Raw genomic sequence first — 26035 nt, 5'->3', positions numbered from 1 at the left:
TAAGCCTAATAACATTCAGTTAGAGGGTCTATTCTATCAGGAGGGTAAAGATTCCTAACTTTTGAAGAGTAGAATGATGCATTCTTGGCATAATGTGCATAGAAAAGGAAGATTTGAGCTTGGTCCAGGCAACTGTGTAGCTTTGGAAGCTTACACTGTTTGGGTGAAGAAGAGAGCTTTGGAGCTCAAGATGTCGTATGCCTGTGAGAGACCTATGTCTGTAGTTGTGGATGAGCCATTAACTCTCCCTAACCAAGATATAGAGGAGTTGGAAGACGCACTTGCCAAGATGAAGCAAGAGAGAGACTTGTGGGAAGAACGATTCCATGCTTTGAACCAAAAGCATGAGGAGTTGCAACTTGAGTCGAAAGACAAAGATGCACTTATTGAGATCCTTGAGGATCGCGCAGTGAAAATACAAAGAGATCCAGAAGGCTTAGTTGCCTCTAGCATGCCTCATCCTTCCTGTGCTTGGAAGAAAATTGTTGATCAACTTGTCCTCGAGAAGGCTCATATGAAGAAATCATTTGAATAAGAGATTCGATGCATCCGAAGGAAGTACACTCCCATAGCCAGATCAGTTGATGCAAGTACTAGAGATCCTTAGGATGATAGTTTCCTTTTCTCTTGTATTTGTATTTTGGTTTCTGAAATTGTACTCAGTGTAATCCTTCTAAATTTTATGAATAAAAAGAGGTTTTATGGTTAATCGAGTTATTATTATTGTTAATTGTTATTATATTTGCAAATGAGACTTCATATGTTCCCTGAAATTAAAAACAATTAACATTCATGCATCATTTGCATAACAGGTTGCTTCTGCCATGTATCTTATCAATTCTTCTTCTGTGTATCAGCCAAGATGACCCATCATTATAACACCTGAGCTAATCGACTGAAAAGAACGGAGCACCTTGAACAAGAGAACAAAGAGTTGAAGGATGAGATTGCCAGACTCACAACATCGATGGAGTATGTAATTGCTGCTCATAACCAACCATCTTCGCCTCCTGCAATTCCTCCTCCTCAGAGGACTGTTATTTATGCGATTTCTTCAGCATCTGTGCTTGTTGTTGCTGCCAGCCAATTTGTGCCTGCTGGGTCCCCTTGGGGAATGCCACACAACTTTGTACCTGAAGGGTACGCTCTAACATTTGCTTCCATGCCAGAATCTAGCCCGGTCCTGTTTGTGCCTCCTCCTATTGTGCATACTCTTCCTTGTGTTGAGGAAACCATTTACCACTTTGAGCCGTCTGAAGGTCCAGATGTCTATGAGAAGATGGATGAGATGAAGGATCAGTTTCTTGAGCTATGTCTAGTGCCTAATGTCAAAATTCTGGTGAAGTTCAAGGTCCCATAATTTTAAAAATACAAGGGAAATACTTGTCCATTAAGTCATCTTGTCATGTATACAAGAAAAATGTCTACTCAAACTGACAACGACCAGCTGCTTATTCACTACTTCCAGGATAGGCTGACTGGAGTTGCCCTCAGATGGTATATGGGCCTGGACAGTGCTAACATCCGTACTTTTAATGACTTGGGCAAGGCCTTTGTCAAACAATACAAGTACAATGTTGATATAGAACCAGATAGAGATCATTTAAGGTCGATGTCTCAAAAGGACAAAGAGACATTCAAAGAATATGCTTAAAGATGGAGGGAGTTAGCTGTTCAGATTAGTCCACCTTTGGAATAAAAGGAGATGACCAAGATTTTCTTGAATACGTTCAGTTCATTTTACTATGAATGTATGATCACAAGTGCCCCTAATGATTTTACTGAGATGGTAAACATGGGGATGATATTGGAAGAAGGAGTTCGTGAAGGATATTTATCCAAAGATGAGGCGTCAACAAGCAAAAAGTACGGTGGTAGCTTCTCCAAAAAGAGGGAAGGATAAACTAACGCAGTATCAGTAGAGAGGAAGAGGAGGTCTCATGTGAGGAAAAGTTCTACGTTAACATCTGTAGGTGTTTAATTGGCTGCATTGTATGGTAAAACACTAATGTCTTGACTGATGTCATGACATGTATATGTGACTACATTGTAGTTACTGCAGGACTAGCTAACACAGGATTATTGAATGCTGTGACATTCATACCTGTCAACAGATACTAAGGAACAGAAGTTCTGTTAGAACTTAGTATTCATTTGCAGTCTGGTTATCAAGGAAGAACCAGACCTGGCATAAGGCCTACTGACTGAATGTCAAACTGGATGTTGTGACATTCATCATTGACAGCAGCTACTGAAGATTAGGCAGAGTGGTGTTCTGCTATACTTCAGCATATTACTTAGTTTGTTCTTCAAGAGAATAACAGAACTAACTTAAGGCCAATTGTGTAAATGTCAAGTTGGACACTTTGACATTTATTAATGTAAGCTGTTACTGTAGTATGGTCATTTTGATCATGTACAGGTCAGCAAATTTGTACAGTCTGTTTTCTGGAAAAACAGACTCAGCATATGGACCTTGATGTCAAGCTGAATGTCGTGACATTCATTCCTGACAGCATATGCTATTTTGTAGGTTGTTCAGTTTTCTGTTTCAGCTTTTTCTCAGGCTATTCTTTAGGGATTCAACAGCTGAGAGAAAATCCAGGAAATCAACAACCAAGCTACATTCAATGAACCTAACAAATAGCCTATATGTTAGCAACCTAATTGTTGAATTTGAGGGAACTTGTGTGACCTAAAATTCAGGAAAATACAGGTGCAAAAGCCCAGGTGCTGCAATATAAAAAGGAAGGCATTCCTTCATTCAGTCTCGGGGATTTTGAAGCGTGAAGAGTCAGTGTGTCCATCATACTTCACTGCTGTATTTTGTGAGTCTTGTATTAGACGTATCTTGTAAGCCAAGCCATTATCAAGTAGATGATTGCTTTGGCATAGGGTGTTCATTGAGTTGTAAGTGTTGTGTCACTCAAAGCTTTTAAGCGTGAGTGCTGTGTATCTTGATTTAAGCTGTGAAGCATAATCAAGAGTTGTTTTTGAAGTGTGACTTCAAAGTGTTTTTAATATCACTGAGGTGATTGAGGGGGAGTGAGTAGGAACTCTGATCTTAGGTTAAGATTGAAATTGCATTGGGTAGGGATTAAGTGATAAGTTGTAAACGGGTGAGTTTAGCTTTGAATTGATACTACTAATAGTGGATTTCCTCCCTGGCTTGGTAGCCCCCAGATGTAGGTCATGTTGGACTGAACTGGGTGAACAATTACTTGTGTTATTTACTGCACTTACTATTAAGTTCTGCATAATCCCTGTCTGTGCAGAATTGGATGTCATAACAACCAGTGTGACATCCAAAGTCTGATAACTAGAATTTCAATTGGCATCAGAGCAGGCACCCTGCCTGTGAAGTTCTGGGTGAGGTCTAGGGAAGTTACTTTCTAGTACCATGGACAAGGATTTAGGACACTCAAACAGACCACCCATGTTGGATGGATCTAATTATGATGACTGGAAGCCTCGCATGATAGCCTTCTTAAGGTCTCTAGACAGCAAAGTCTGGAGAGCTGTCAACAAGGGATGGGAACATCCAACGAGGACTGATGAAGATGGAGTCAGTGTGCAGATTCCTGAAGAAGATTGGGACAAGGAACAAGAGGCATTAGCTCTTGGAAATTCCAAAGCCTTGAATGCACTGTTCAATGGAATCACTAAGAACATCTTCAGGCTAGTGCACCATTGTGAACTAGCTAAGGAAGTTTGGGATACCCTCAAGGTAACTCATGAAGGTACTTCCAAGGTGAAGATGTCAAAACTTCAGATGTTGACAACCAAGTTTGAAAATCTGAGGATGAAAGAGGATGAGACTATTCATGACTTTCACATGAATATTCTTGAAATTGCAAACACCTCTGGTGGACTAGGTGAGAAAATGACTGAAGAGAAACTTGTAAGAAAGATTCTCAGGTCCTTGCCTAAGAGGTTTGCTATGAAGGTCACTGCCATAGAGGAGGCTCAGGACATCAGCAATATGAAGGTAGATGAGCTCATTGGTTCTCTCCAAACCTTTGAAATGGGCTTAGGTGAGTATGCTGAGAAGAAGAAAAGCATAGCCTTTATATCTAATGCTGAAGAGGAGTCAGAAGAAGGATATACTGGAGGTGATGAAAGTATATCAGAAGCCTTAGCCATGCTTGGGAGGCAATTCAACAAGTTCATGAAGAAGATTGATCAAAGAGGTAGACCCAATGTCAAGAACATCCCGTATGACATTAAGAAAAGATCAACTTCTGAAGAAAAGTTCAACCATGGGAAGGGAATCCAGTGTCATGGTTGTGAAGGGTATGGACACGTCAGAGCTGAATGTCCTACCTACCTCAAATTGCAAAATAAGGGGCTAGCTATCACATGGTCTGAAGGAGATTCTGAAAGTGAATCTGAAGGAGAATCTGCCAAACATGTCACTGCACTAACCAATGTGTGTGTCTCTGAAGATGACACAAGTGCAGATGAGCTGACTTTTGATGAACTTGCTGCAGCATATAAGAAGCTGTGTACCACCAGTGCTGAAGTGCGTGCACAAGGAGAAAAGCAGAAGAAACTCATCAAGGAACTGGAAGATGAGAGACAGAAGCAATTGTCTGCCATAGAGGGGCTAAATGATGAGATAGCCCTGCTGACCTCCAAGCTGAACCAGATGACCAAATCCATCAGAATGATGAATAAGGGAACTGACACCTTGGAAGAAATTCTAAAGGTGGGACAGCAGTCTGGAACCAAATCTGGGCTAGGATTTGGAAAAAGAGCTGAACACAAACGCCCAAAGGCTAGAGTTCAGAAGTTCAAGCAGATGTCAAAGCCAATGTCTCAACATCGAGGAGCTAGGATGAATGATCATCAGAAGAGAATATACCAGAATTGGAGGTGTCACCACTGTGGCAGGCTTGGACATATAAAAGCCTTCTGCTACTGGATTCATGGCTTCCCTAACAGAGCCTCACATGTCAGACCTAAGCAGAACACACGTAAGCGATGTGTTCCCATTAAGAAGCAACAATGGTATGTTAGGATAGCATACACTGCCCTAAGGGCTTCTTCCAGAGAAGACTGGTACTTTGACAGTGGATGCTCAAGACATATGACTGGTATGGAAAATCTACTGGTAGACATTCAACCTCACACCACCAGCTATGTGACTTTTGGTGATGGTGCCAAAGGAAAAATAAGAGGTGTGGGCAAACTGGACTGTTCTGGAGTGCCAAAACTGAACAATGTGTTGTTAGTAAGAGGACTAACTGCAAACCTCATCAGCATAAGTCAGCTGTGTGATCAAGGTTTTCATGTTCAGTTTACTAAGGAGCTGTGCATTGTGACAAATGGTGACAATCAGGAAGTTATGAGAGGAACCAGGTCCAAAGACCACTGCTACCTGTGGGAACTTGATCTCTCTAACTTTTCCACAACATGCTCCTCAGCCAAGGAAGAACAGGAGGTGAAGCTGTGGCATAGAAGACTTGGACATCTCCACTTACGGGGAATGAAGAAGATCATATCCAAGGAAGCAGTCAGAGGAATGCCAAAGCTTCTGATTGATGAAGGAAGAGTCTGTGGAGAATGCCAAGTGGGCAAGCAAACCAAGATGTCACACCCAAAGCTGGGACATTCCACAACCTCCAGAGTTCTGGAACTGCTGCACATGGACCTAATGGGACCTATGCAGGTTGAAAGTCTTGGTGGGAAGAAGTATGCCTACGTGGTGGTTGATGACCATTCCAGATACACGTGGATAAGCTTCATCAGAGAGAAGTCAGATACATTTGATGTCTTCAAAGATCTGTGCATAAGACTTCAAAGGGAAAAGGACAGTTGTGTGGTCCGGATTAGAAGTGATCATGGTACTGAATTCAAGAATTCCAAGTTTGATGAGTTTTGCTCATCTGAAGGAATAAGCCATGAGTTCTCCTCCCCTATCACTCCTCAGCGGAATGGAATAGTTGAAAGAAAAAATAGAACTATCCAAGAATCTTCCAGAGCAATGATTCATGCAAAGAAGCTCCCTATGCACTTTTGGGCTGAAGCAATGAATACAGCGTGCTATGTTCACAACAGAGTCACCTTGAGAAAAGGAACCTCCTCCACTCTGTATGAAATATGGAAAGGCAGAAAACCTACTGTGAAGTACTTTCATATTTTTGGAAGTAAATGCTACATTCTCACAGATCGTGAACAGAGAAGGAAGCTAGATCCCAAAAGTGATGAAGGCGTATTTCTGGGATACTCCACAAACAGCAGAGCCTACAGAGTGTTCAACTACAGGACCAATGTCCTGATGGAATCCATAAATGTCATTATGGATGATAAAGAGGAAGGAACCGATGTCATGGAGGATGTTGAAACATTCCTTGACAGTCCAACTGACAGTCCAGTCAAGTCTGAAGAAGTACAGGAACCTCCTCCTGAATGTGAAGTAGAGGCACCCTCCAAAGTGCCATCTATCAGGATTCAGAAAGACCACCCTAAGGATCTTATCATAGGGGATCCCACCAGTGGTGTAACTACCAGGTCAAGAGGAATAAACTCAAATTCCTGCTTTGTTTCCAAGGTTGAACCAAAGAATGTGAAAGAAGCCCTGACTGATGAATACTGGATCATTGCCATGCAAGAGGAACTCGAGCAGTTCACAAGGCATGAAGTATGGGAGCTGGTTCCAAGACCTGAAGGGTCCAACATCATTGGTACCAAGTGGATCTACAAAAACAAATCTGATGAGAAAGGAGTAATTACTAGAAATAAAGCAAGACTAGTAGCTCAAGGATACACTCAAGTTGAAGGAGTAGACTTTGATGAGACATTTGCTCCTGTGGCTAGACTTGAGTCCATCAGATTGTTGTTGGGGGTAGCATGCATCCTGAAGTTTAAGCTATTCCAAATGGATGTGAAGAGTGCATTCTTGAATGGCTACCTGAATGAAGAAGTCTATGTGGAACAACCCAAAGGGTTTTGTGATCCTAACCAACCTGAGCATGTATACAAGCTGAAGAAAGCCTTGTATGGGTTGAAGCAAGCACCCAGAGCTTGGTATGAAAGGTTAACCAAATTTCTGACCACAAATGGTTACAGAAAGGGTGGCATAGACAAAACCTTGTTTGTGAAGGATGAAGAAGGCAAAATCATGATAGCTCAAATCTATGTTGATGATATAGTCTTTGGTGGAATGTCCGAACAAATGGTTAAAAAATTTGTTCACCAGATGCAGTCTGAGTTTGAAATGAGTCTAGTGGGAGAACTGACCTATTTCCTTGGAATGCAAGTAAACCAAATGGAGGACTCTATGTTTCTCTCCCAAAGCAAGTATGCCAAGAACATAGTTAAGAAGTTTGGTATGGATCATGCCAGGCACAAGAGGACTTCTGCTCCTACTCATCTGAAGTTAACCAAAGATGATGGAGGGCCTAGTGTTGATCAATGCCTGTACAGAAGCATGATAGGTAGTCTGCTGTATCTAACTGCAAGTAGACCTGACATTTCTTATGCAGTTGGAGTGTGTGCCAGATACCAAGCAGAGCCCAAGGTGAGCCACTTGAATCAAGTCAAAAGGATTCTCAAGTACATTAATGGGACGTGTGACTATGGGATGCTGTATTCGCATGGGTCTGAGCCTGTCCTATCTGGGTACTGTGATGCTGATTGGGCTGGGAGTGCTGATGACAGAAAAAGCACATCAGGTGGATGTTTCTTCTTAGGAGAAAACCTCATATCGTGGTTCAGCAAGAAGCAGAACTGTGTCTCTCTGTCCACTGCAGAGGCTGAATACATAGCTGCTGGAAGCAGTTGCTCCCAACTGGTTTGGATGAAACAAATGCTCACTGAGTACAATGTCACTCAAAATGTCATGACATTGTTCTGTGATAATCTCAGTGCCATCAACATCTCCAAGAATCCCATCCAACACAGCAGGACCAAACATATTGACATTAGGCACCACTTCATCAGAGATCTGGTGGAAGACAAGGTGATCACTTTGGAACATGTAGCCACGGACCTTCAACTGGCTGACATATTTACAAAGGCTCTGGATGCTACTCAGTTTGAAAACTTAAGGAGCAAACTGGGAATATGTCTCTCTGAGACCTTATAGCAACCACTGATGTTTGGGATAAATTGTTTAATATCTCTGCCTATTAAACAATTTGTACTAGGCTATGATTGGTCAACAGATCATAACTATGCTGCTTGCAACAAGGGTGGATACAAGAGGGTAAGGAGACACCCTACAGAGAGAAGGCCACTGTACCTGCAGGAGTTCAAGGATGCTGTTCATGCAGGAGTGGTTCTGGATGTCAGAAACAAAATCATGGCATCTGATATGGTGGTACCTACTGTAAAGCAAAAGTGGGTGATCACTTGATCGAAGCTGTGAAGCAAGATCAAGTGGATGTTAACTTGGTTGAAACTGTGAAGTAAGACCAAGTCTGGAACTCTGTCATTGTGCTCTGACTATGTTGTTGGCTTTGGCAACATTTGTGACAAAAAGGGGGAGTAATAACCACCAATACCCCTGACAAACAGAGTGGGTCTTTACAACAGACTCTCATGACAGATCTGAAGATTCCCCCCCCTGCAGCTGATGTTGAAGTTTAGGTGCAACTTCTAATATATGTGTGCTGCTATGTGAAGTTTTTATTTAACTTCCATGTGTGTGAGTGTGCTGCCACTCTGAGTGTATTAGCTAGTATTATTCCGCTGCTATGAACTCTGTTATGGGGATCAAAGTGTTTTAGCCAAAAATTTGCCAAAGGGGGAGTTTGTAGGTGTTTAATTGGCTGCATTGTATGGTAAAACACTAATGTCTTGACTGATATCATGACATGTATATGTGACTACATTGTAGTTACTGCAGGACTAGCTAACACAGGATTATTGAATGCTGTGACATTCATACCTGTCAACAAATACTAAGGAACAGAAGTTCTGTTAGAACTTAGTATTCATTTGCAGTCTGGTTATCAAGGAAGAACCAGACCTGGCATAAGGCCTACTGACTGAATGTCAAACTGGATGTTGTGACATTCATCATTGACAGCAGCTACTGAAGGTTAGGCAGAGTGGTGTTCTGCTATACTTCAGCATATTACTTAGTTTGTTCTTCAAGAGAATAACAGAACTAACTTAAGGCCAATTGTGTAAATGTCAAGTTGGACACTTTGACATTTATTAATGTAAGCTGTTACTGTAGTATGGTCATTTTGATCATGTACAGGTCAGCAAATTTGTACAGTCTGTTTTCTGGAAAAACAGACTCAGCATATGGACCTTGATGTCAAGCTGAACGTCGTGACATTCATTCCTGACAGCATATGCTATTTTGTAGGTTGTTCAGTTTTCTGTTTCAGCTTTTTCTCAGGCTATTCTTTAGGGATTCAACAGCTGAGAGAAAATCCAGGAAATCAACAACCAAGCTACATTCAATGAACCTAACAAATAGCCTATTTGTTAGCAACCTAATTGTTGAATTTGAGGGAACTTGTGTGACCTAAAATTCAGGAAAATACAGGTGCAAAAGCCCAGGTGCTGCAATATAAAAAGGAAGGCATTCCTTCATTCAGTCTCGGGGATTTTGAAGCGTGAAGAGTCAGTGTGTCCATCATACTTCACTGCTGTATTTTGTGAGTCTTGTATTAGACGTATCTTGTAAGCCAAGCCATTATCAAGTAGATGATTGCTTTGGCATAGGGTGTTCATTGAGTTGTAAGTGTTGTGTCACTCAAAGCTTTTAAGCGTGAGTGCTGTGTATCTTGATTTAAGCTGTGAAGCATAATCAAGAGTTGTTTTTGAAGTGTGACTTCAAAGTGTTTTTAATATCACTGAGGTGATTGAGGGGGAGTGAGTAGGAACTCTGATCTTAGGTTAAGATTGAAATTGCATTGGGTAGGGATTAAGTGATAAGTTGTAAACGGGTGAGTTTAGCTTTGAATTGATACTACTAATAGTGGATTTCCTCCCTGGCTTGGTAGCCCCCAGATGTAGGTCATGTTGGACTGAACTGGGTGAACAATTACTTGTGTTATTTACTGCACTTACTGTTAAGTTCTGCATAATCCCTGTCTGTGCAGAATTGGATGTCATAACAACCAGTGTGACATCCAAAGTCTGATAACTAGAATTTCAACATCAACATCAAGTATCATAAGTAGTTCCAGTGTTTTCCAACAATTCAACCAATCAATTAGTCCCAATTCAGCAACAACATCAACAACAACCACAACAACGTACTAACTACCACCACAACAACAATCATCACCAGCACTTTGAAAGGAAGAAGGTCTCTTTTGACCTTATTCCTATAACATATGTAGAGTTATACCCGTCCTTGATAGTCAAGAATCTTATCCAGTTGAGGAATCTGTAAGACCCCAGTTTTGACCCTAATATCCCTCATGTTATCTCATCATATACATTGGCTTTGGAATCACCCCTTGGCATCCTTCTTACCCCTCACTCATTGGGCCTGTTTTGGGAGAGATCACCAAGCACATTTTAATGTATCATACTTTGTTTTTCATTATTTACTAACCAAAATACCAAAAATATGTCAATGTATAGTTTGTTACTTTTGTAGGTAGTGTGTGTGTGTGTTCACCCATGCTCCATCAAGCTCATATATAGGGTTTGAGACCTTCAATGCAAGTAGACTAATCAAGAGATGGTGCACATTGACTCTAGACATCATATATGGGTCCCCATGATCTTCACATGTCATTTTGATCAAGAAATCGTCAAGAGTTTGAAGCTTGTTTGCCTTGGAAGCCCTAATTCATCTGGGTATCTTATGTGACTTCCTCAACAAGTTTCTTCATTATTTGATCAAATGTTTCAAGGTATACTTCATGTTACATCATCTTACACGTATATTATCCTCCATGAGTCCCAAAAATCAAGATAATGTCAAGCTAGCAAGTTGGTTCATGGTGGTTGACCAGAGAAAGTCAACTGGTCAGAATTGGGGTTCCCTAGACCTTATCTCCAACATTGTTTGTCATATGAAAATAATTCCAAGAGAAAAGTTACTCATAATGACATTCCAAACAACTTTCATGTTTAAGTCAAGAGCTAGTTTTGCTTTGAAAGACATTTTTTATGATGAAAGATTATAGGTCATTTTGTCTGAACCCTAGTTAGGAGGTCAACTTCCCAAGACCATAACTTGCTCAATTTGTATGAGATGAATTCCATTCAAGTTTCATGATCAAATTCAATATGTCCTAGTAAACTTTAATGTTTTGAATAAGTTCAAATTCAACTTTCAAATGCATGTTCCAAGAGGAAACATTATAGGTCATTTTGGGCCATTACCATTGAACAAGTGATTTTCCTCAACTTCTGAAATGCATAACTCCTTCATGCCAAATATGAATCAGGTCAAATTTGTGACAAAACTTAAGAGCTTTGAAATGTCTACAACTTTAATGAAGAAAGTTTTTCCATTTGAAGTCCATAACAAAAGTTATCCAAGGTGGAAGAAGTGAACATTTGACTTGGTACTTAGAAAATTTTCATTTATGTTTGATTTCCCAAACTTCCATCATGATCGAAGCTTCAAATGGAAAAGTGTTCAACATGAAAGTTGTTCCCCTTGATCTCACCTTTCTAAAAAGTCCACAATCATCTCATTTGGATGAATATTGAAGTACTTGCGCATGGGTGTAATGCTTGGCACCATTTGGAAGTTTCTCATCTTCAATTTCATTTCAACATTGCATGGCTTAATGCATTGCTTTCAACATCACATGTGCATGATTTTGTACCTTTTCCAATCATTTTTTAGGCTTTGTACACGCCCATGCAAGCTCATGATGCAAATTTCTATTTTTGTATTTCAAATGAAAGTGTGTAGAAAACATTTGAATTGGCTATAAATAGAAGTGCAATGAGCTCAGAACTCCATGAATACCTTGCCCAAGCTTTGCCAAGACGATTCAAACCCCTATGTAGCACCTCAAATTTGCACCCCCCATTCTTGCATTAATTTCTTTTTTTAGGTCATTAACATTACATTGACATTACATTAACATTGCACAGTACATTGCATCTCATCAGTCAAGACTGGCATCAGGAGGATCCCTTAGTGCACAAGAGAGCAAGGTTTTTACTTGAGATAAAAGCCCTATGGTGATTCTAGAGAGCTTATGTGAACCAAGGTTCATTTTGAAGCATTGTACCAAGTGCTAGAGGCTCAAAGTCCACAGTGCAGTTTCAGGTCATCTAAGGCCCACGAAAGTCAACTGAAAGTCAACTGAGGGCTTTGAGGTGTGGGAAATGAGTTTCAACATCTCATTCGTGTCCCAAAGAGGATTATTCATCATTTCAAATACATATCTTGAAGATTTTGAGGCCAGATCAAAAGTTTCCCAAAATGGAAAGTGACCTGTAATTTCAAGTTTCCAAAAATGGAAAGATTTTGGTTCAAATTCAACTTGATCTTACATCATCAAAAAAGCTTCAAATGAATTTTTGTCCAACATGAAAGTTGAAGATCTTTCTCTCCCACTTCCAAAAAGTCCAATATCATGAGCATCTGATGAATGGTTGAGGAGATATGATCAAATCATTGCCAAGTGTGCTTGAAATTTCAAAAGGCCATAACTTTTGACTCATAACTCCAAAATGAGTGCCTCGTTTTGCATATTTCTTCTCATGACCTATAATTTCCAAAACCAACATTGCATTGCATGAAATTTCTTCATATGATCATGGGTGCATACATGTGATTTTTGGAGGGAAAATCATGAATTCAAAATTGGTGCATCACATGAGCCTTTTGATCATTCCAACATGTTCATAAATGGTTTTAAGTGAAATTGCATGGCCATTGGCTACTGTTCACGTGGGATTTCCATGCATGAGGTGAAAAATCAATTTTGGTCATACACCTCTTTTCTTCTTAAAATTCCATTAACCAAGCCTAAGCATGATTAGCAAATGGATTAACACATGGTATAAATAGTAAAGCGTAACAAAATTGTGGGGTTTTTTGGCTCATTCTAGATCTAAATTCTTCTTTCCTCCAAAATTTTCTCTCAATCAAAACTTGAAAATTCACCACATAGCATTGCATTTTTCTTCCATATTCTGGTTCATTGAGTGTAGTGGATGAGGAATCAAGCATTGGATCATTGATTTTGGCCAGAATTCGTGCATAATCCAAGGAAGAACATGAAGATGGAAACTGATTTTTGAGATGGATCTAGGTCGTGCCAAGCCTCAATTTCTATTTAAAGCTTCATAACAAGTGCTCAGGAGTAGATCTACACACGTGCCAAACCTTGAATCACCAGAATTCAGCAACTTCTCTTCAAGAGGTCAGATTTTCGAGTAGCATAATTCTTTATTTTGCGTGTATAATCTTGTAGATCCTTGCTTGCTGATCAATCTGATCTAAATTTCATGTGAATTGGTGGATTATTGGCTGAGATATAGTGAATTGAAGTTTTGAATGCCAAACTATTTTTGCTCGATTCTCATGATTGGTGATGAATTAGGTTTAGTTATTGCTTGATCTGAATTCCTCATTGAATGAGCGTTCCAAGGATGTACATTTTGGCTAATTCTGCAAAAAAAATCGTGATGCTGATACTGTTCACTACCGTCTTCATGAAGAAGACGGTGGTTTCCACCGCTGACCGCCGTGCTGTTACTGTAGCGATAGGGTTTCTGGTTCGTTCATGCAATGTCACTGTTTAAATGCTATTTACTGAAGCCGTGTGTGTTCGATTCTTGCATTTGGTTGTTGGTTGTTTAATTCATTTCCATGTCACTGCTTGCATGACACTCCGTGGCACAACCGTTGGTTCTTGTTTATTTGACCAAGCCTTGTGTGCATTGACTGGCTGACTGGGATGCCATGTCAATTAGTTATGCTGTGCGTTTCGATGGCGCGCTGAACATGCTTCGATTCTGGACTCCAACATGTTTTCAAATTAATTCAGCATTCTCCTTTCCCTCCAATTTCCATATGTGTTTTGTTCATTATTTCAAATATTTTTACCAAACTTTGAAAAATCATATCAAATTGAAAATGATTCCAATAAATTTCCAATTTTTTGCAAAATGTTCATGTGTTTGTCTATTATTTTTTGGTGGTGGTTTCATGATTTTTATCATCTTTGGAATTAATATGTGCTTGATCCTTTGGACATGTATGCTTTTGTGACATTGCTTCATTCAAATTGATGTGAAATGCTCAATACTTGACCAATTGCCTTGAAATTTTATATGCTGCTTCCTAACATGTTGTAGGATATTTGAGATTTTATTTGGCATTTTTAGCATTTTCCTTCTCTGTTTGGGACACATGATTGTATGGTGTGACAATGTGTGTCACACAATTTGATGTTGATCTTATTCATTTTCATTGACATATCAAATGAGCTTCTCTGATCCTAATATTTGGCATGATAATTATATTTGACATGTTGTATGCTCATAAAAATTTCCTGAATTGTCTGAGTCATTTCAGTTTTAATATGGAATTTTCATTCTTGATGATCAATTGAGTGCATTGAAATTGCCTTTGCCATAGCTTGCTCATGAGATGACTTTGCTTGATGCTTTTGACTTGGTCCTTTTTAGGACATGTTCATGATAGATTAAATGAGCTTTATGTTGAGTTTTGGTTGCTGTTTTAACTTTTTTCCTCACCTTTGACCCTAGGCTTTGCCCTAGGGGTTTGTACTCACATTTTGAGTTGTGCATTTCAGGTTCAAGCCATAAGTTCTAATGAATGATGTGATCTCCTTACTTGAGATGCAATTCACTTTGCTTAACTAATGTTGATTGTGTTGTAGGTATTTGGTGGTGAACTCAATTGAGTTTATGGCCTACATGTTGTGTATATTGGTTGTCTGACTGTTGTTATCTGTTGATTGTTTGTCTGAACATAGTACTGATTGTTTAGCTTTTCTTACAGGTACTTTAGCCGCTTTAACTCATTGCTTGAGTTGCTTTGCTTGTGGTTGGCATACCACCTAGGTAACTTCTTATTCTCCATGTAGTCTGGAAGACCTGTCATTTTCTTTTGGCAGGCACCTGTCTGAAGTCCTTTTTAAGAGGCAATGTTTGTGTATGTTTATCTTTGTTCTTAAGACCTCCTTGTCGAGGCATACAGGTTAAGTCCTCCTAAGTGAAGAGGCATTGGCAGATAGAAGGGATGTGCAATCCATCCTCTGCTATTCAGTTGAGTCTTTCATCTTGCTCGCACTATGTGCTGATGCATTTTGAATAAACACCCAAGATCCTTTGTATATAGAGTCGGTCAAGTGGAGTAGAGTCCCACATTCTGGACTCCCACATTTTCATTGATTCAAGCTCACCCAGGCCCAGGTTAAGAGCTATGAGGACCAATCCTCATTACCTTTCATCTGCTCACCCTGACGGTCAATGTCAGTGGTTAAGAGCCGTCATATACCCTTCCAGTTGGCTTGTTTGTCGAGGTTGATATGACCCCTTGACTAAAGCCTTACCCTTGATGTTTGAGCCCCCTTGTTGGTGTGTTTACTTCATGATGTATGTGTTTGTGTGGTGTGATTGTATCCCCAAAGGATTGCTAGACTCCGTGTAGTCTCTCGTTTGCATGTCAATTAAGGTAGCACGGTTCCTTCGTCTAGGACTTCCTTTCTTGCGTGAGCTTTCCTAAAACACAAACCAACTTTATCCCCTCTTAGGGACACGTTAACTCCTTCTACTACAGGCGAGTAAGTCTCCAAAGGTCGAGCATCCGGAAGATTGCGTAGTAACGTCATCCACATAAAAAACACAAAACAAACAGAAATAGTTTAGCCGAACTACGACAACTCTGATTCTCATGTCCAGATGAGATATGTAGGTACGAGATGCGATGTCTTGTCGAGTTTGACTAACGACTAACTTTAATCCTTGTCTCTCGCCCTCGTTGCGATCGAGACCTTCCTTTTCTCTTACCCTAGTTGCAATCGAGACCCTTCTTCTTCTTGTGTGTTTGTTTGGAGTCTGAGGTAAGTCCAGCGATTGGCATTCGGTTTCCTGTTGGTGTTTGTTTGTTTGGAGTCTGATGTAAGTCCAGCGATTGGCATTCGGTTTCCTGTTGGTGTTTGTTTGTTTGGAGTCTGATGTAAGTCCAGCGGTTGGCATTTGGTTTCCTGTTTGCGTTTCTTTGTTCGGAGTTAGATGTAAGACCAACGATTGGCATTCCGTTTTCGGTTGTGTGTTTGCTCTGACGTCTCAGCGTCTTCTTTCAGCGTTTTGCTTCGGCGTGCGTTAGCCGAGCTACGACTGCTCTGATTCTTACTCTGGTTAGAGAAGATACGTATGCATAGGATGCAATGTCCTAGCGAGCACGTTCCCCATTTCCCCGAACTACGTCGACTCTGATGTTTGTGTCTGACAAACTACGTAGGCCCAGGATGCGACATCCTGCCGAGTCCGCTTTCTCCGTTTTTCATCTGTGTTTACTCCAGCTTGTGTAGTTTTGAGCAGTTATTCAGCAACCTTTCTTCTATTCTTTCTGAGCGTGGATCCCGTCGAGTACGACGGATGCGTAGGGGTGCTAATACCTTCCCTTCGCATAACCGACTCCCGATCCTTGCAATCTCTAGTCGTGAGACCATTTCCTTTCCAGGTTTACTTCGAGCGTTTCCTTTCCCTCCTTTGGGATAAATAACGCACGGTGGCGGTTCTGTTTCTTTTCCCGCCGGTTTTTCGCGTAATGCGACAGCTGGCGACTCTGCTTGGAAAATGAGAAGTTGACCTCTTGCTGGTCCATCTTCCCTAAGCGAGTCAATCCTAGCACTCTCTAGGATAGTTGTGGTTGCTTTTACTGCTTTATTTATTGCATTTATGTTTATCATGCTGTGATTGTATATATCTGCATAGATGTTTGCATGCATCTGTCGCACCCCAAAATTTGACTTTGGCTTTGTTGACCACATCTTGATTAATCTCGTTGTCTCGTATTCATCTCAATTTCTTAAACTTCGCGTGACAACTGGTTTGATTAGGTTTTGTGTGTTTTCGTTGCTTACCGTGTTGTATTTCGTTGTTTTAGCAAAACCTGGCCGATATCGTTGCCTCGTATTTATCTCGCTTATCTCTATTGTGCGTGGCATCGCTTCGATTAGGTTTTGTGCGTTTTTATCTATTTAATTGTTTGTTTGTCGGTATTTTGACTGTATTTTGAATATATTAGAGTTTTCGTATTGTCCGATTATTTATGATTGTGTTTGTCAGTGTTTTCGTGATGTCGTGTTGATTTTATTATTGCCTAGGGTTGTTTATTTAATTACGTGTTGTGCCGTGTGATTTAATCGAGTCTGTTTGAGTCGTGTTGTTGATTTTACTGGTTTACCGGTTTACTGGTTTATTGGTTTTATCAATTTGTCTGTTTTGCTGTGCAAATTGTCATCGTTTTTATCGCGTTCGTGTCGCTCTATTTTATCGTATTTTAATCGTGTGCCGTTTAATATTATTTGTGCTTAATATTAATTGTGTTTAGTTGTTAATTAGTTTATTTGATTAGGATTAATATTATATTAGTTATTATTATTATTATATAATATATAAATATATTATTAATTTATGTTAGATATTTTTTAGGTTTCCTATTGTTTAAGTAATCTAAATATATATTATTAATTTATGTTAGATATTTTTTAGGTTTCTTATTGTTTAAGTAATCTAAATATATATTATTAATTTATGTTAGATATTTTTTAGGTTTCTTATTGTTTAAGTAATCTAAATATATATTATTAATTTATGTTAGATATTTTTTAGGTTTCTTATTGTTTAAGTAATCTAAATATATATATATATAGATGTGGTTAGTAAGAAAAAAGAAAAGGAGAGAGTGGATCAGTAAGGAAAAAACGTGTGGTGAGAGAAACAGAGAATTGAAAAGAAATATTTTTTCAAAAGCATTACCGTATTTCACTTGTTCTTCATTTTCGGTAACCCAAAATCGTCCCGATTATTCACCGAAACACAAAACCGATTTCATATATTTGAAGTTCGTTGAGTCCAGGTCACAAATATCCAAGGTTCATTTCATTCCGGCGTCGTTTCACCGATCAAAAGCGACGTTGAAGTCAGGTACTCACGAAGGCAGCCAGCACTGCGTCGGTGACGGTTTCCAGCTTTCGGTCGATCATTTGAACGATCAGAAGTTCATCCTCTTCACACAAGGTAATATTCTTCACTTATCTCTGAAATCGGCAAAGTTCCGGCTTGCCGACATGTGTTTTAATATATTATTTATCTATATATATATATATATATATATATATAATATATAATATATAATATATTATTTTTGTCTATATATATCTAAATAAATTATATATATATAATTATTATCTTTGTCTATTATATATTATATTTGTCTATATATATATATATATATATATATATTATAATATATATATATATATATTATATATAATATAATATATATATATATATATATATATATATATATATATATATATTATATATTAGTTTTGTCTATTATATTATTTGTCTAAATGTACATATATATTATTTTTGTCTACTATATATTTATTGTCTAAAATATAAATATATATATATATATATATTATAATATATATATTATATATATATATATATATATTACTTTTGTTTACTAAATTTGTTTATCTTTTTTATTATTTTGCATATATGTTTTATTTAAATGTTAGTTAAATTAATTATTTGTTTAAATGTTTATTTTAATAAATGTTTATTTATATCAAATGTTTATTTTGTCTAAAGTAAATGTTTATATTGTTTTTTTTATATTTGTTTATGTTGTTACTAACCGTTTCGTTTCAGTTTCAGCTCGATTAACTCCACTGACTATTCGTAATACTAACTATTCATAGCTAACTGTGTTGTAATAATTTACTTTCTCGCATTTTTTATGTTCTGTATTGTGTGTTTAATCGTATTGTTCACGTTTTATGTTAAAAAATCGAAAAATCCAAAAAAAAGAAACCCGATGCGATTCCGACGGTCGCCGTTTAAGAAACCCTTTTCACACACTCATAAGCTTACTCTTGGGCTTTCCTGTAATGAGCCCATTTATTTATTTCTTTAGGGTTTAGGCTCGTTCAAATCTAAAATCAACAAAACAGACTTTCCCCTTTTCTTTTGGGAGAACTACGTGGATTCTGATTTCTCCATTGCGCCTTGGAGATACGTAGGCATGAAGTCTACGACTTCATCGAGTCCAAAAAGCAATAAAATCAAGTTCTTTTCTCATCTCCCCAATCAAACGATAAAAGCGAAAAAAGCAAAGCATTCACATAAACATAAGCAAAAAGGTTCCTGTGGAGTACCACAGATGTAGAGGGTGCTAATACCTTCCCTTTGCATAACCAACCCCCGAACCCGTAACTCTAAAGGGATTTATCATTATTTTTCCCTTCCTCTTTTTGGATAAAATAAAAGACGGTGGCGACTCTTGCATTTAAAATATTTTTCAAACGGGTTAAGTTCAATCAATACTTAATCCCGTGAAAAATCCCGCCGCGACAGAATGGCGACTCTGCTGGAGACAACAATGCTTAAACTTATTTGAGGGTTTAGCCTATCTTTGCTTGTTTATATGTTTGCTTTGTGAATATTTGCTAAATTGTATTGTTTGTAATGTTTGTTATTTTGGGTTTTGGGGGATACTTGTGATAAATCCTATACCCGGATTTGGGGCACATTTGAGATAGGATGGATGATAATTCAGGTTGACTTGATAGGAGACAATCCTTACCGAGTTGACTTGAGCCTTTGTCCGCTTGGTGGAGGCCTCTTTGAGGGTGATAGTGCTAAACAAGTCATTTGTGAGGCATTGTTGCTTTCGACGGGCCCGTGAAGCCAAGGACCTTAGTTTACCTTTACCCCATCTTGGCCTTACTTAGGATGTGATGCGGTGACCACTTCGGACCAAAAGTTGGTTTGGTTGATACGCGATATCACACTCAAGCGAGATTCTTTTGAGAATAATATTGGAAAGCGAGCAGTTGCTTAACCCGATATTATCCGAAGAAGGATCCATAACCTTGGAACTTTTAGAACCCGTTTGGCAGGTGAACCTTAGAACTTATCTTGGGGCTTTGTCCTAAACTCCATGCTGGTGATGAACTTTGAGCCTTGTATTGTTTGACCATGTTTGTGTTTGTTGCATTCATGCATGACATGCATTCATTCCCATCATTTCAACCTTTTTCCAAGGAACTTAAAGTGAGGATTGCAAATATTGCAGGAAACATGGATTTTGGACGGAGAAGTGTGAAAAAGTACAATCTCATCAATCCAAAGATAGATGAACTAAAGAAACTGGTTTCTTCGATCGCAGATCCTATTGGTTTCAGAGACAGATATGGGGCACTTATATCTTTATTGACACTTAGGATGGAAGAAGGGTTATTGCAGACATTAGTACAGTTCTATGATCCAGTCTATCACTGTTTCACATTCCCAGACTATCAACTCATGCCTACATTGGAAGAGTATGCCCAGTTGCTTCACATCCCAGTTGCTGATACAGTACCTTTCTCTGGTTCAGAAAAGTTACCCGAGCACAGTTCTCTTGCAAAAGTGTTGTACATGAAGAAGTCAGAATTCAAGAATAACTTCACCACCAAAGGAGGACTTCCAGGTTTCACTGCCAAGTTCTTAATGGGGAAGGTTTCTTATTTTTCCAGTCAAGGTTGTGATATTATTGTGGAGCATTTGTTCGCCTTGTTGATCTACGGTTTGTTACTATTTCCTAATATTGAAGGTTTTGTGGATTCATATGCTATACGCATCTTCCTAAGTGGTAATCCTGTTCCAACTTTGCTCGGAGACACCTATCATTCCATCCATTACCGTACTTTGAAAGGAGGAGGAACCATAGTCTGCTGTATACCGTTACTCTACAAATGGTTTGTCTCTCATCTTCCTAAGTCAGCTACTTTTTGGGATCGCAAGTCAGGACTTCAGTGGTCACAGAGGATTATGTCTCTTACCCAGTCAGATATTGCATGGTATAGTAGAGTTTTAGACGATGTGAAGATCATTGATAGTTGCGGGGAGTTCCCCAATGTGCCCCTCATGGGCACAAAGGGAATCATTTCTTATAATCCAGTACTTGCTAGGAGACAACTCGGTTACCCTATGAAGGACAAGCCTCCTAACATTCTTTTAGAAGGTATTTTCTTGAGGGATAACGAGGAGGACCCTACCATGAAAGAGAGAGTAGTAAGAGCTTGGCATCGTGTTTGTCGCAAAGGGAGACTTGAATTGGGTAAGAAAGATTGTACCTCCTATGAGCCGTACCTCCAGTGGATCAGAGCCAGAGCTATACAGTTGAAAATGCCATACCCACATCATGATCCTATCAAACCCGCTCCGTTGAAGACCCCCTACCTTCCGCTAGATGACAAAGAAGAACTCCAAGCCACCTTGGAGAGGGTCAAGAAAGAGAGAGACGCTTGGAAGGATAAGGCCCAGGTGCTCGAAATGGAAAATGAAGAACTTCAGAGACAGTTAAAGGAGCAGAGTGGAGAAGATCGTGCAGGTAAACGTCCAAGGGTGCAAGAGGATTTATTTTCCTCAGGCACAACAGATTACTCCCAGATTCCACAGTCCTCAGGTGCATGGAAAGGTCTTGTAGACAGTTTGGTGAAGGAGAAAGCTTTTATGCAGAAGGCCTATGAAGAAAGAATTGAGAGACTTGAAGGACAACTCCTACTTGTTTATGCTCGTCCTGATGACACATGTCCTTAAATGGTTTTCTTGGTTGTATTTTGGGTTGATAACTTTGTATATTTTGATAAAAATGCTTAAAATGAAATTTTGTTTTGTTATCAAAAATGTTTGCAATTCTATCTTTTCCTTCACTTAGAGTTCCTTGGAAAATCATTCATTTTGCATATCCATGCATCACGTGCATACAGGTTGTCTGTCTTGGTCCAGTCTTCTAACAGTTGCTTCCCGCCAGCAGATCCATTTCAAGCTGACGCATAATTACAACACAAGAGCCAACTACAAAAGAAGAATGGAGATAACAGATAACGAGAACCGAGAATTGAAAGCTCAGGTTGACCGCCTTTCTGCTATGGTCGAGACATTGATAGCAAACCAAGCAGCCCAAGCTGCTCAACTTCAAACAGCACAAGCTCAGGTTGCCGAAGCACAAGATGCACAGATCCAGGCGCAAGCACAGGCAGCAGAGATGCGCAACCAAATGTTAACCGCCCGTCTACAAGCAGAGGAAGCCCAGGCTAGGGCTCAAGTTCATAATTCAGGACAGACTTCGGCACAGAATCAACCTCAAATTCAGAATCAGACAACAGCAGCACCCGTCACTACAGTCATCGCTTCAGAAATCAACGCTGTCCCAGTCACTTCTGTTACCATCACAGCATCCCGTCCTTGGGAAATACCCAGGGATCTTAATCAAGATAGATATCAACAAGAGTTCGTTCCACCAAATGCTCCTGTCTTCACTAATGTGCCTCCCGTTGTTCACTATACTCCTCACCTAGGAGAACCTGTCTATCACGGCCCTACCCCAAGTGAGGATCCTGGTCTCAATGATAGAATGGATGAATTCCAGGATCAGTTTGCGGAATTACAAAAAGAGATAAAAGCTCTTCGTGGGAAAGAACTGTTTGGCAGAGATGTAAATGATATGTGTTTGGTTCCAGACGTAAGGATGCCAGCAAAATTTAAACTACCAGAATTTGAAAAGTACAAAGGAAGTTCTTGTCCACAGACCCATTTGGTTATGTACGTGCGAAAGATGTCAATGTACACCAACGACCAAAGGATGCTCATTCATTGTTTTCAAGACAGCCTTACCGGTGCAGCTTTACGCTGGTATATGGGATTAGACAGTTCTCAGATCAAGACTTTCAACGATTTAGGCGAGGCCTTTATCAAACATTACAAATACAACCTTGATAATGTGCCAGACCGAGATCAGTTGAGGTCCATGCAACAAAGAGAAAAGGAGACATTCCGTGAATACGCGCAAAGGTGGCGCGAAATTGCAGCACAGGTTGTTCCACCTATGGAAGAAAAGGAGATGACGAAAGTGTTCTTAAAGACTCTTGATACTTTTTATTACGAGAGGATGATTGCAAGCGCTCCTACAGACTTTACTGACATGGTAAACATGGGAGTCCGTTTAGAGGAAGCAGTTCGAGAAGGGCGTCTAGTCAGAGAAGGAAGTTCATCTTCAAGCGGGGCAAAGAGGTACGGCGGTTTTATGAAAAAGAAGGAACAAGAAACTAATGCTGTGTCCTATAATCATCCAAGAAGGATCAATTATCCTTACCATTCCCAACACCAACATATAGCAGCCGTGACTCCAGTAATCACTTCCGCTCCAGTTCAAGTCCAATACCCTCAGCAGCGTACCAACCGCTTCCAACAGAATACTCAGTATCAGCAACAACATCAACCTCAACAACATCAACATCAGTTACAACAACGTCCACCACAGCAGCAAAGAAGAACCAATTTTGATCCAATTCCAATGTCATATGCAGAATTGTATCCAGCTTTGATCACTAAAAACCTTGTGCAACCACGACCACGACCTCTTGTACCAGAAGTGCTACCTTGGTGGTACAAGCCAGAGGTATCTTGTCCCTTTCATCAGAATGCTCCAGGTCATGACTTAGACAACTGTTTTGCTTTAAAGTTGGAAGTACAGAAGTTGACAAGAGCAGGTATCCTGACCTTCAAGAACATGGGTCCCAATGTGAAGGACAATCCAATGCCAAGTCATGGTCCTTCATCAGTGAACAATATAGAAGTTTGTCTCAATGAACAACGTGTTACGAAGATAGAGGAGATTCGGCAGTCTTTGGTTGAAATTCATTCTGTTTTATGTGCTCATGGTCTATTCCAACATGACCACCAGATCTGTGGTACATGTTCAGTCAATTCAAGAGGTTGTAGAAAGATTCAAGATGATTTGCAAGGCGTCCTTGATCAGGGTTTGATTCAGATTTCTAGACAAGTGAGTTCTCCAGAATCACAAGAACAAGAGGTGAATGTCATCATTCCTTGCTTCAACATTCCAGAGAAAGTAGAGATAGCTTATCATCCGAGGGAGCCAGTGGTGATTTGCCCTCCGGGCCCAATGCCTTACACTTCAGATAAAGCGGTCCCCTACCGCTATGCAGCAACTATTATTGAGAACGGTAAAGAGGTCGAGATTAAAACCTTAGCCTCAGTTACCAATATCGCAGCAAATAGCCGAATGACGCGCAGTGGCCGCGTGTTCGCTCCGCCGGTTATCCCAAGTAGAAATGTTGAGAAAGATCCAGTAGTCGTGGTACCAGTGACAAGAGAAGCAGAAGGGCAAACAAGCAATTCAACCCTTGATAAAGAAACAGATGAACTACTTAGAATTATCAAGCTCAGTGACTACAAAGTGGTAGATCAGTTGCTACAGACACCGTCAAAAATCTCGATCCTGTCCTTATTATTGAATTCAGCTGTCCACAGAGAAGCACTACTGAAGGTGCTTGATCAAGCCTTTGTAGAACAGGATATAACAGCAGAGCAGTTCAACAATGTTGTAGGCAGCATCACTTCGTGCAATGGCTTAGGCTTTTGTGATGAAGAACTGCCAGAAGAAGGAAAGAATCACAACTTCGCTCTCCATATCTCAGCCAATTGTCAAGGGGATTCTTTGTCTAATATCCTAATTGACACCGGTTCATCTCTGAATGTCATGCCCAAGTCTACCTTGGTGAAGCTAAAGTACAAAGGGGGGCAAATGCGGCACAGTGGAATTATTGTGAAAGCGTTCGATGGATCAAGAAAAACAGTCATTGGAGAAGTTGATTTGCCTATTGGTATTGGACCACACGTATTCCAGATCACTTTCCAGGTTATGGACATAGTGCCAGCTTATAGCTGTCTGCTCGGACGCCCATGGATTCACGAGGCGGGTGCCATTACATCCACGTTACACCAAAAGTTAAAGTTTGTCAAGAATGGGCAAATAGTGACGGTTAATGGGGAGCAGGCTATGCTGATTAGCCACCTTTCATCGTTTAGTGTGATAGAAGTAGACGAGACGGCTGTTCAAACTCCATTTCAGGCCCTGACCATCGATGATTACAAGAAAAGTGAAGGTTCAATCGCGTCATTCAAAGACGCCCAGCAGATTGTCAAGACAGGTCCTACAGAAATGTGGGGCAAGGTGATAGAGTTGCCAGAAAACGTTAACCATGCAGGATTAGGCTTTGTTGATGGAAAACAAGTGCAGACTTCAGTGGTGCGACCTTTCAAAGATATCTTTCACAGCGGTGGGTTTATCAACATGGTAGCAGTTGAGGAGGATACTTTTGAGGGAAAGACAGAAGACGAAGGCCCCAGATTTGTGACACCAGGAGTAGTTATGAAGAACTGGACCGCAGTTGACATCCCACATTGTGTCCACATATCAAAGTAATTAAGCTTTTCAGTTTTCAAAAATCTTCCGCTTTAGCCCAAAGCGCGAAGCATTAATTTTGTAAAATGGGCACTTTTGTCAAAAACGTACTATCCATGAAAAAGATCTTTTGTGTTCCTATACACTTGTGTCCTTTTATCTTTTCAGCTTTTTCGGAAAATGGTAACAAAAAAAACCTTAAAAAGAACACATTTTTGCATGTCATGGTCAGTCCTCTAAAAACAATTGTTTGTACAGGTTACTTAAACCCGTTGAACACAATGACATCATGCCCTCTCCCAACTTTGAACATTCTGTATTCGAAGCTGAAGAGGAAGAGTGGGATGAGATTCCAGAAGAGGTCGCCCGCCAGCTTGAAAATGAAGAAGACACTATTCAGCCATACAAGGAGCCTTTGGAAACAGTCAACTTGGGTTCGGAAGAAAATGTGAAAGAAGTCAAAATTGGAGCATTGTTATCCCCACAGGTCAAGGAGCAATTGATCAGCCTGTTGAAAGAGTATGTAGATGTGTTTGCTTGGTCTTATCAAGATATGCCTGGTCTCGACACTGACATCGTAGAGCACAAGCTACCTTTGAAGCCAGAATGTCCACCGGTCAA

General features: G+C 39.8%; 1 protein-coding gene across 1 annotated transcript; it reads left to right on the top strand.

Moving 5' to 3' along the window:
• The first annotated feature begins 967 nt into the window (after window positions 1-967).
• LOC127122646 (uncharacterized) lies at window positions 968-25317 on the top strand. Its single transcript, XM_051052947.1, has 3 exons — window positions 968-1259; window positions 22935-25183; window positions 25288-25317. Exons 1-3 carry the CDS (start codon window positions 968-970, stop codon window positions 25315-25317), a joined length of 2571 nt encoding a protein of 856 aa, XP_050908904.1.
• Window positions 25318-26035: the final 718 nt, after the last annotated feature.

The sequence above is a fragment of the Lathyrus oleraceus genome, chromosome 2, assembly GCF_024323335.1.
Source record: "Lathyrus oleraceus cultivar Zhongwan6 chromosome 2, CAAS_Psat_ZW6_1.0, whole genome shotgun sequence".
In the NCBI taxonomy this organism is placed as follows: Eukaryota; Viridiplantae; Streptophyta; class Magnoliopsida; order Fabales; family Fabaceae; genus Lathyrus; species Lathyrus oleraceus.
The sequence above is the reverse complement of the archived record's forward strand: the minus strand, read 5'-3'. Positions and strand labels throughout refer to the sequence as shown.

Bases quoted from the DNA above. Each gene is read 5' to 3' on its own strand.
- LOC127122646 (XM_051052947.1), top strand. From the start codon at position 968: ATGGAGTATGTAATTGCTGCTCATAACCAACCATCTTCGCCTCCTGCA. The intron at 1,260-22,934 runs GTCCAGATGTCT...ATAATGTGCCAG, and splicing joins CCACTTTGAGCCGTCTGAAG to ACCGAGATCAGTTGAGGTCC. The intron at 25,184-25,287 runs GTGATAGAGTTG...TATCTTTCACAG, and splicing joins CTACAGAAATGTGGGGCAAG to CGGTGGGTTTATCAACATGG.